Source organism: Petromyzon marinus, chromosome 24 (genome assembly GCF_048934315.1).
Source record: "Petromyzon marinus isolate PM22_M1 ecotype Great Lakes invasive population chromosome 24, UKy_Petmar_22M1.pri1.0, whole genome shotgun sequence".
NCBI lineage: Eukaryota > Metazoa > Chordata > Hyperoartia > Petromyzontiformes > Petromyzontidae > Petromyzon > Petromyzon marinus.
In genome coordinates, this window is record NC_133690.1 from 15114878 (window position 1) to 15125426 (window position 10549).

General features: G+C 46.4%; 1 protein-coding gene across 2 annotated transcripts; it reads left to right on the plus strand.

Moving 5' to 3' along the window:
* Window positions 1-510: 510 nt before the first annotated feature.
* LOC116945592 (potassium voltage-gated channel subfamily A member 3-like) lies at window positions 511-9249 on the plus strand. Of its 2 annotated transcripts, none has more exons than XM_032960055.2 (2): window positions 511-998; window positions 3935-9249. In XM_032960055.2, exon 2 carries the CDS (start codon window positions 3964-3966, stop codon window positions 5398-5400), a length of 1437 nt encoding a protein of 478 aa, XP_032815946.1. In that variant the 5' UTR covers window positions 511-998; window positions 3935-3963; the 3' UTR covers window positions 5401-9249. The 2 variants fall into 2 exon arrangements, with proteins under 2 accessions (XP_032815946.1, XP_075925545.1); XM_076069430.1 differs by lacking the exon at window positions 511-998 and adding an exon at window positions 1005-1893.
* Window positions 9250-10549: the final 1300 nt, after the last annotated feature.

The following is a 10549-nucleotide window of genomic DNA, read 5'->3' on the forward strand; positions in this document are numbered from 1 at the left end:
AAACTACAGGATGAAAAAAAATAACAAAATTTAAAATTTAGTTTGTTAAAAAATATATAACGCGTAATAGCAATCATTAAGAAAAAAACATCTTCCAGACATTTCAAATCAGTTAATTCCAATGGTTCAATAATTTCACATGCCGTATAATGTGCACATTACTTCGAGTGTTTTTTTTGTCATCATTAGCCTTGGTAAATCCACTTCTGGATGAAGACCTCTTCTGCGAGCCTCTGCCATCTCATCAATTAATGAATATATTTTACCTGGAGTTGGAACACCTCGTTTCCAAGAGTGTCCAGGATGTCATGCGAATGCATACATAGAACGATCCTGCGATTTACTAAGTTTATATACTCAATAAAAACAAACCCCAAAACGTGATATTACAGTAGAGTATTCAGTGTGTATTCCTTTCCATCCGTGTCCTATGCAACGACGTCCCTCCATCTCCCCAGGCACCACCCCACTCATCTCCCCTCCCCCGTCTCCCCGTACCCCCCCCTCACATCCCCCCATACAACCATCCATCCGTGAGCTGTGTCAAGGGTTATATTCCGTGGCGAAGAGCGCCAGAGATGTAGCGAGCACTGGGACGCCTGCTAATAGAGACCCATCTGGTGCATCGCCATCATCATCACCATCACCACCACCACCACTATCATCATCATCATTATCACCGCCACCACCACCACCATCATCTTTGCTCACTGGTGTCGCATCCGTATACATTTTGGTCCCTCTTTCGTCAGCTCTCAAGCTGTTATTTTTGGTCCCCAATTTTCTCATGTGCATAAATTCTAAGCGAATCCCGGACGCTGTTTCGACTTAGGCGCTTATTTGCCGTGTGCGCGTGCACAGTGATATTGTTGCGTTTGCTTTTCCTTGTTCATTGGCGGCGGACGGCGGGGAGGGCATGTACGACAAGCGGCGCTTCGTGCGTTATGGTGAAGACAAGTCGGATGTTAGTCGGCGAGACGGAGTCGGCGACAGAACTGGTGAGTTTTAAGTGTCTGTACACAAAACACGTGCTTGTATCCTGGGATGCAATGCATTTGCGGAGACCCCGCTGCTTTCAAAATGTGACTCGCTTTAATCTCAGAAGGTGCTTGCTTGAATGTTGTGGAAGTAACAGCTTCCATGCCTTACAGAGCAAAGTGTTAACATGTAATAAGTGCGTTGAAACGTATAGAGGGTTTTAAATAGCATGTTGTAGGGATTTCCCGCCCCCCATTATTTATCCGAATTATTATAGTGGGGTGTCTGCAACTGGATCGCCCTTGGTACGGCGCGGTGTGCACGACACACGCCTTTTATGACATTCACTGTAATATATAAATAAATCATTCAAACAGGTTGCATGCGCTTTTCCATTTTTTTTTTGGGGAGGGAGGTGGCTGTTGACAAAACGTGCCGATTTTTTTCTCGCTGTCTTACTCGATTCGTTATTGCATATAACGGTTTAAAAATAATATTAAAACCCAACAGCAGTTCGCCTTGAGCGCGCGCGAGACGACGCTTATTGAAACGCTTTGTTTTGGTGCCAGCGACAACAAAATACATTCCGCATTCTATTGGCGAGGGTGAGCCGCTCCATAGGACAAGGGCTGGACACGCGTGATGTACACGGCTGTGTGCGCACACGCGCGTGCGTTATGCGGTGCGCACACGCGCGTGCGTTATGCGGTGCGCACACGCGCGTGCCGTTTTCCCCCAACGATTGCAATCAAATCGTTGTCCGTTAAGGCGTTTCACAAGTTTTCTGCCCGGTTAAGAAATACCAGTGCCCTTTCGTGACCGGCTTTGACGCAAGACAGCGATACCCTTACTTAGACTGTCGGGGGCAAGTGCTGTTCGCGAGCACATATGAAGGCCGGCACGGCACACGAGCGGGTGGGTGTCCACCGTTACACGCCGCACCGCCTTTGTCTCCCCAGTCGCGATGTTTACACACCGCGCCAGGTTCCCATTTGAGGCTGAGTCGACCTAGGAGGACGCCTAGGACGGTTTCATGTAATCGTCACTGGTGTTGTCGGTCGTGAGCGGGATTCGAAATGGGGTAGCCAGATTCGTAAGGTGGTGAGCTTATCATTAAACTACACTATCGCGTTCCCTCCACTCCCTTGCTAAGCAGCAACTGAGTGAAATCGCGTTACTGGTGCCCATCGTAGTAAAGCCTCACTGAGTTATCAGCCTCTTAATTAGGAGGATCCTACACTGAGACTATTATGCTTGTTTACCCAGGAAGGTCTCACTGAGTCTCATGACTTTCAGGAGGGTGCTAGCAAGTTTATGCAGTTGGGGGCAATTTTTGATTTGTATATTCTAAGTAATCTGCTGGCATTTCAAATTCGGCAAAGTTGGACCATAACGCCGGCACGCAGTAGCCTACTGAGCACCGTTGTGGCGAGATGTTGACTACCTCGCCTGGTATACAGGAGCCGAGGGATCGATCCCGACCCTGACGCCTGTATATTTGGAGTTTGCATGTCTATTTTCACGTGTTTTCGTGTTTTTTTTCTCTCCGGGTCCTCCGGTTTTTCCCTCCACGTTAGAATCAACATTCGTTTCTAGTATTTGGCTGCTGTAAATTTCCATGTGATAAGCCACTTCGTTGAGATAGCATTTGTGATAGCCAGGTCAATGGGCCTTACCTGGTGAAATATAACGTAGTTTAAAGTTTTTATAGTTTTACTCTTGCGAATGACGTCACGGGACTCATAACGTCCACTGTGAAGCAGACGGCACATAGTACAGTATGGTATGGATGTAGGTTGAACATTTGCACCGTATGTAGCCAACCGTGCGAATTGGAGTATTGGTACGGTTAGTACACACTGTAGTATTGATCAGGGCGGCCACTGGCTTCGAACCGTGATCTGCTGCAACAATTGGGGAATGCGCTACCGCCAGGCCATTTTTTTTAAATTCACGAGACCGATGCGTGCGAGAAGGTGATACTCCAAGCTCTGCACAGAGCTTGGCCACTGCACGGCCCAAGCCGAGAACGCCCAGTACCTAGTACTGTACTGTATACTCAGGCAGTTTGCTACCAAAGTACTAACCAGGCCAACCTGCTTTAGCTTTTGAGGTATAATAACCATTGTTTATCACTTGCCTTTTGGGATTTTTTTAAAAATCATGTGATACGTTTTGCAATGACATGCTAGCATTACACGTGCAGTTGTTCACTTAAGAAGCAGCTAATCTGAATGTAAATTTATCTGGAGAACTCCCCCTAGACCAGGCCACCAAATTCAATGAATGAGGATTCATTTTGCAAGCCGAGTTCATGCAAACGAGGTCACAATCACGAGAATGGAAAAAGTAAACAGGTTACATTTGACCCGATAATTCGGATAAATCGGCTCATCTGCCCTGGCGCTGATTACCCATTAATGATAGCAAGGGCAACAGTAATCATACAACGGAGGAGCATGTGCCATTGTCGAGGGGTGTGTTTCCTGGGTGGTGGAGGGTGATTGAATCTAATTCGTATATTGTCAAGACGCATGCTATTACAGTATTACCCTCCGATTAACACCTCCGATTGGCACGGTTGGCTACGTACGGTATGAAAGATGTTCAGCATGCATTGCATTACTATACATTGAATGACCATGCAATGTAAAATCAACTGAAATTTACAAATTTGTAATCGCCTGCCATTAAACAGAAATGAATTGTGACATCGTCGTTAAAATTGTGGAAATTCGACATCAACTGCCATTCAAATTCTGACAATGACATTACAACTCCAGCCAACACCATCGTTAAAATCACCATTACCTACTAAAATATTTACAACCACACACTCTTACTTATACGAAGCATACTATTTAATTTCTGCGCTGCCACTGATTTTCTACGTATTTTTAATTCCACGTGGCTTTTTATCTGCTGTCATTTTTTGTTGAAATCTGCCGCCTGCCAGCCTGACCCCCGCACAGTTGTCCAAACGCCATGGACGACGCGGCGTTGCTTGAAGATGGCCCCGAGACGGCAGAGCCGCTGACACACGAGTACTGCGAGAGGATCGTCATCAACGTGTCGGGACTGCGCTTCGAGACGCAGCTCAAGTCGCTCGACCAATTCCCGGACACCCTCCTGGGCAACCCCAGCAAGAGGTCGCGCTACTTCGACCCACTGCGCAACGAGTACTTCTTCGACAGGAACCGGCCAAGCTTCGACGCCATCCTCTACTACTACCAGTCCGGCGGGCGGCTAAGGCGCCCGGTCAACGTCTCCATCGACGTGTTCAGCGAGGAGATCAAGTTCTACGAGCTCGGCAACGAGGCTATGGCCAAGTTCCAGGAAGATGAGGGCTTCATCAAGGAGGAGGAGAAGCCGCTGCCGTCGGACGAGTTCCAGCGGCAGGTGTGGCTGCTGTTCGAATACCCCGAGAGCTCCAACCCGGCCAGGGGAATTGCCATCGTTTCCGTACTGGTCATTCTCATCTCCATCATCATATTCTGCCTCGAGACTCTGCCTGAATTCAGGGACGAGAAGGAACAGAAATTTCTCCCAGCAAAGGACATCAATGGCACACAGGTAAAAATTATGCATGGCAGCTCTTTCACTGATCCATTTTTTATTGTGGAAACCATTTGCATCATTTGGTTTTCCTTTGAACTGCTGGTGAGGTTTTTTGCGTGCCCCAGCAAACCAGGATTTTTCAAAAGCATCATGAACATCATTGACATCGTGGCCATTCTGCCCTACTTCATTACCCTTGGCACCGAGATGGCCAAGCACCAAGGGAGTGGCCAGCAGGCCATGTCACTGGCGATTTTGAGGGTGATCCGGCTGGTGCGAGTGTTCCGGATATTCAAGCTGTCCAGGCACTCCAAGGGCTTGCAGATTCTGGGCCAGACTTTGAAGGCGAGCATGAGAGAGCTGGGCCTTCTCATATTTTTCCTCTTCATCGGCGTCATCCTCTTCTCCAGCGCCGTATACTTTGCCGAGGCCGACCACCAAAACTCGGAGTTCCGCAGCATCCCCGACGCCTTCTGGTGGGCCGTCGTAACCATGACGACGGTGGGCTACGGCGACATGCGTCCCGTGACGGTGGGTGGCAAGATCGTGGGCTCGCTGTGCGCCATCGCCGGCGTGCTCACCATCGCCCTCCCCGTGCCCGTCATCGTCTCCAACTTCAACTACTTTTACCACCGCGAGACGGACAACGAAGAGCACGCGAACTACCTGCACGTCTCAAGCTGCTCGCACCAGGAGGAGAGCAGAAAGAGCAGGAGCCCGTCCATGAGCAGGTCCGAATACATGGAGATGGACGACGGTCTGAGCAACGACGTTGACTTCAAGGTGAAGATGCCCCTCAAGCCCAACAACTGCGCGCCGCTCAACCACAACTGCATCAACAGAAACGTCGAGACCGATGTCTGACGCCCTGCCTCCGAGTCACCACGAAATGCCTTTAGTTCATTTTTGCAGCAGCAGACCTTTGTTGCCGTCGTTTGAGTTTTACAGCACAATCTTGGAGACGCACTCGGCAACAACTGACCCTCTGTTTTTTTTGTTTTCGCCAAACTAACCCAACGGACCAAAACGGTGCGTTCATCAATATTCCGGAGGCCTGTCCAAATCTTGATCGGCTGCGAAGAACCGGCAGCAGGGCACCGCCGAGTTTTAAACACTTCACGAAACGCGGCTCCTGCAACGTCCGCAACGAGTGAAATCGCAGTGGACTCCTGTTGTTGTGCTGCGTTGCTTTTGCGATGAATGTGTACAAACTTTGCTTAACCTGTCACGCCACCCCGCTGTCGCTACACTTTAACGGTCGAGTGGAAATTGGAGTCACGTGGTAAATAAATGTTTTCAAATCAAGTTTATGTCTGTGAACGTAAGTGTTTCCGTGTACATAGTTGTCAATGTGGCGTTATTTTGGGAGGAGGTTCGCAGCCAAAACTAATCCACCCACCTACCTTTTGCTGTGCACCATGCAACGACATGAAGTGCAAACGCGACCATTCCTTCGTAGAGGTGGGATTCACAGCTATGCACCTCCTCCCACAATGAAGCTGGGTTCATGGCTACAGATGGGTGATAAGTTTTAATGCAGATTTGGGATGAGCTAAATGTTGGCTTTATGACAAAATGCAATAGCGTGTATAAAGTAATGTTAAATAAAGGTTATTAGTCCCCCACGTTTATCTGCGAGGGCATGAATGTGGAGGAAATACATTTCCAATTTGCAATGACGTGGCACTTTTCTTTGCGTGTGCCTGCACTGTGAAAGCAGACGTAATATTAATTACCGCTCTGTATTATTTAATCGCACAATTTTATTACTTGAACATAACAATTTTTATTCAAATGTGTCAATTTCTAGACGGCACTGTCACTTACACGCACCTCACATTGCCATACAGTTAAATGTTTACTGCTTTGATTTACATAAATCACAGCAGCAAACGTGCAATTAGGGATGGGTGCTTTGTCAAAATAATTGTATTAACCATTAAAATTAGAACTCGCATTTCATCAGCAATAAGAATGTATAATTTCACTCTTTAAATTAAAGAGTAAATCGCGAACGCATTACTTAAGCAATTTTTCATAAGTATCAATGTGTCATATGGTTTATCCTCCTTAGTATACTAAAATACAACCTTTTCCGTTTATGCCGTAATTCATATAATAAGTCACCCACCCCTGATGTGCCTACATTTCTTAATTTCCGGCCAGTGCAGTGGTAAAAACATTGTTGTAGTCTTCAACCATAACTTAAACACACCAAGATGAATTTAGGTCTGCCGTGTGAAAAAAAAAAAAATCTTGATCCCTTTTATTTTAGGGAGTGCTAAAATTCCAAGGAGCTTAATTTTTTTTTAATCCTAAATTTTATTTGACAAACTGCATGAAATATAGTGCACCTGAGTGTGTGTGCGTGCGAGCATGTGTGTGTGTGCCCACGCGTGTGTGTGCCATCAGAGCACCTGTGAGGCCTCACTCTGTGGTGGGCATTATATATCCCTCTCATCTTATATTATTGTTTTGTATTTGGTTACGTTTGTTTAAACCCAGTTCACCTATCCCTGAACCATTACCCTTGACTTCACCGCCTTAACGAGCAATTTTCCAGGACTTGATGTATGTCACGGTGCGGTAATTTAGGTTACCACAATCAATAAATCAGTGGGGAATAAATATATAAAACCAATCTGCAAAAGACAAAACTGTGAAAATTGTGACTTTTATTTGACCAAGTTTTTGATAAAATGCGCATTTGGAAGCTAAGCTCATACAAGTAAAGAATTTCCACCTCTTGTAGGATTCCCAGGAATTCATGACAACAAGTACCATCGTTTTAAAATAGTCCCATCCAATGACAAAAGGTCATTCGGTGATGCACCTACACTACATTATTTTATATCATCCACCTCAACGTATGTGGCTTTCAAGAATTAATATCACCAGCCCTCATAATGATGGATGCATTGTTCAACCTGTCTGAGGGGTTAAACACTTATTTCACCATAGCGAGAGCCCCCATTGGTGATTGAACCTAAATCAAAATTGGCATGAAGAGGCGCAAACAAGATATACTCACTCAACTTTGTAGATGATGACTCACCGGATATATCTTAACACTGTGGGTGGCTTTGGGTGTCCACACAGAGATTGCTCGGTGATGTTTCCAATATGGATACAAGCTGGCTCGGCCGCTCAGGGGATTTTGACTTCAACAAATATTTGCAATTCTCACCGCTATGTATGTTTTTTTGACGTGAGTTTCGAGTCTTACCCGAGCTCATCCACCAGAGCGGCAGCGGCGTTGACGGCTCTGCGTGTTGCTCGTCGGGGACCGCGACAATGTAATTAATGTCCGGCAGCACTACTAACAATCAGGAGAAATTGGCTTTGCGATGCCCTGCCAACTATTCATCATGCCTCAGAATGGAGTTTAAAATCATTTCATGCCTCGCTAAGCCCTGTTTTATTTCATTTTTTTCTCTTACAACAAAGACCCGCGGATGCATACGGAGAAAGAAAAAAATACACGCGTGTTCGTGTTGCAGCGGGTAAAGGCGATATTTCTGTGAGGTCTCATTTACCACGTTAATTTGAAATCCGTATTCAAAATGTGATTTTTTTTCTTTTGTGGAATATGTCCTTTTAATATACACTGTACTGTATATTGTTGTTGAAGCATTGGTGGTATGATATTTATTCATGAAGCATTGGGCTATGCCTCTAAAAACATTTATTTGCTGAAATGTAAACAAAGGATTGGCACACTTCGCTTGGGGAATCCGGCGACCTGAGCTCAATTCCCAGGCACAGTTCATGTTTTGTGGCGAGTGATATCTGAACGAGTCTTGCCCTCCCCATCAGCAATCTGCGCTGACCAGCGTGATGAAGTATGTATAAAACAAGCCTCATGACCAACACGGCGTGATGAAGCCTTCATCCAGAGGTGGATTGATAAATAGCATGTAAGAAAACAAAGTATACCCCATCCTAGCTCACGCTATTTACGTCACAGGAGCTCTTCCGGAGTGAACCCCCCCCCATACACTTGCACATGTTAAACGTGCGACATGGGACACGTTGCTAGGATGACAAATGGCGTGGCATTTATTGGACCGTTTTGAGGACCAAAGGTGAAGCTTTATCAAAACATCACAATGAGCAGTGCGAAGAGGGGAGGAGAGCTTACACCCAGTCGTTTTTTTTTTACAATATGAATTGGCTTTCAAAAGTCAGGAGAAAGCCTCGATTTGTTTTTGTCTTCTTTGGGTGCGCTCAGCGAAAACAAAATATTTTCCGTCAATTAAAAATTTCCATCGTCAAAATCCATAGTTTAAGTTGAACATGCCTTACTGTGTGTGGGTGTGTGCTTTGTGTGTTAGGTTGATATTGATGTTCGATAGCAATGCATCAGAAATAAGCAAACGGATACTGTACACATTTGCAATGGCCTTATAAAGATGTATGGGGAGTTTTGTGTCAAGGGATCTTTTATTAATATCGTTGTATTTTCGAGTAATTTCAGGCTGTCATTCAATGTGGCACCATTGTGTTTTGTGTAATAGATACGAGCTTAACTGTTATGAGATATTGGGTCAAGAGAAAGGACGAATAATCATATCAAAATCGAGTTGAGAATTAATGTTTTGCAATTGTAACATGATTCTCAAAGTAAAATGTTTTGCCAGCTCTGTCAATGTGTGTATGTGTATGAACGTAGTGATTGGTATGTTTAATTAAAACGAAGATTCGTTCATGTCATTCTTTGTGGTGTTTTGAATTTTTCATATTGGCACGTTGCGCGTACAACCGCATCCACAGACAGCCCCGTAGCGTATGTGTGCATGTTGAACTTTTTTCGCACCGTACGTAGCCAACCGTGCTAATTGAAGGTGCCGGGAGTTAGGGGGGGGGACAAAAAAAGAATCACAAAAAGCAGTTCTAAAAACAGATGAGTTTCCAATCTGCACACCCGAGTGCTCAGTCGTTGTGGGGGTGGGTGGACAAAATACAAAAAAACAATCCCCCATTAACCGATGGGCATCGCTGCCTTTATCCCATATATACGGGGCGGGGGAGGTGTGTGTGTGTGTGAGAGAGAGCTCGAACAGAAAGCACGATATAGACAAATGCAAATGATGTCGTTACTCGTTCGTTTTTGCGTTTAGCACTTGGTGTTTAAACTTTGTTGTCATTGGCCTATTGTGCCCCCCCCCTCCACCCCCTGAGTTTTTGAATGCCCCCCCCCCCCCGGCACCATCCCCTCCACCTTTAAACGGTAGCTGTCCGAAGAGCCTGGAGGAATGAGTAAAGGTTAATGCATGTGTCCTTCCTAACCCCCACCACCACCGCCGCCGCCGCTTGACCCTACCAAACGCAGCGCCACTCTCTCCTCCCTCCGGTGTACCCGTGAGCAGCGGTGAAGCTCCTGCACCACTGCACTCTGCCGTCGGGCGGGGTGGAATGTTGGCGATGTTTCTTCTCTCTTTGGGGTTCCGTTTCCGAGCGCTGTGTTGATGATGATGATGGTGGTGGCGTGACCTCAAAAATTGACGTCTTTGTTGATGGCGTCATTAAAATCATCGTGATGCTGCTAATTTTACCCCGCAGCTGTGTTGCTTTCCGTCTCGTCTGCTCCCCCCCCCCCTGCAAGCTCATGAATCCCCCCACCCCCACAATCGCCCCCTCCTCCAACGCTGCCTCCCACAAACCCAACCCAACCTTGCCGGCCCACTCCACACACACCCAGAGCGACTGACCTACTACCCCCTTCGAGTGTTCCTGTTCCAGAAAGGCATCCAGAAAAGGGCATGTGGAGCAATGGTCCGAAGGGAAGGGGGGGGGGTGGTGAATGTCTGAAATGCTCCCTATCTCTCAATAGTGAAAAGACGCTCGCATTCTGGCGAGTTTTGTTTACAATTTTGAGACAATTTACGAGGACACTTCTCTGCCATTTGACTCGGAACGGTCGGGGCTTCGTAGATTCCTACTTTTGTAATAACCGACTGTCGCAAGATGCAATTCAAAGCCTCCTTGCTGCAGATTTTCACCCTAGATGGTC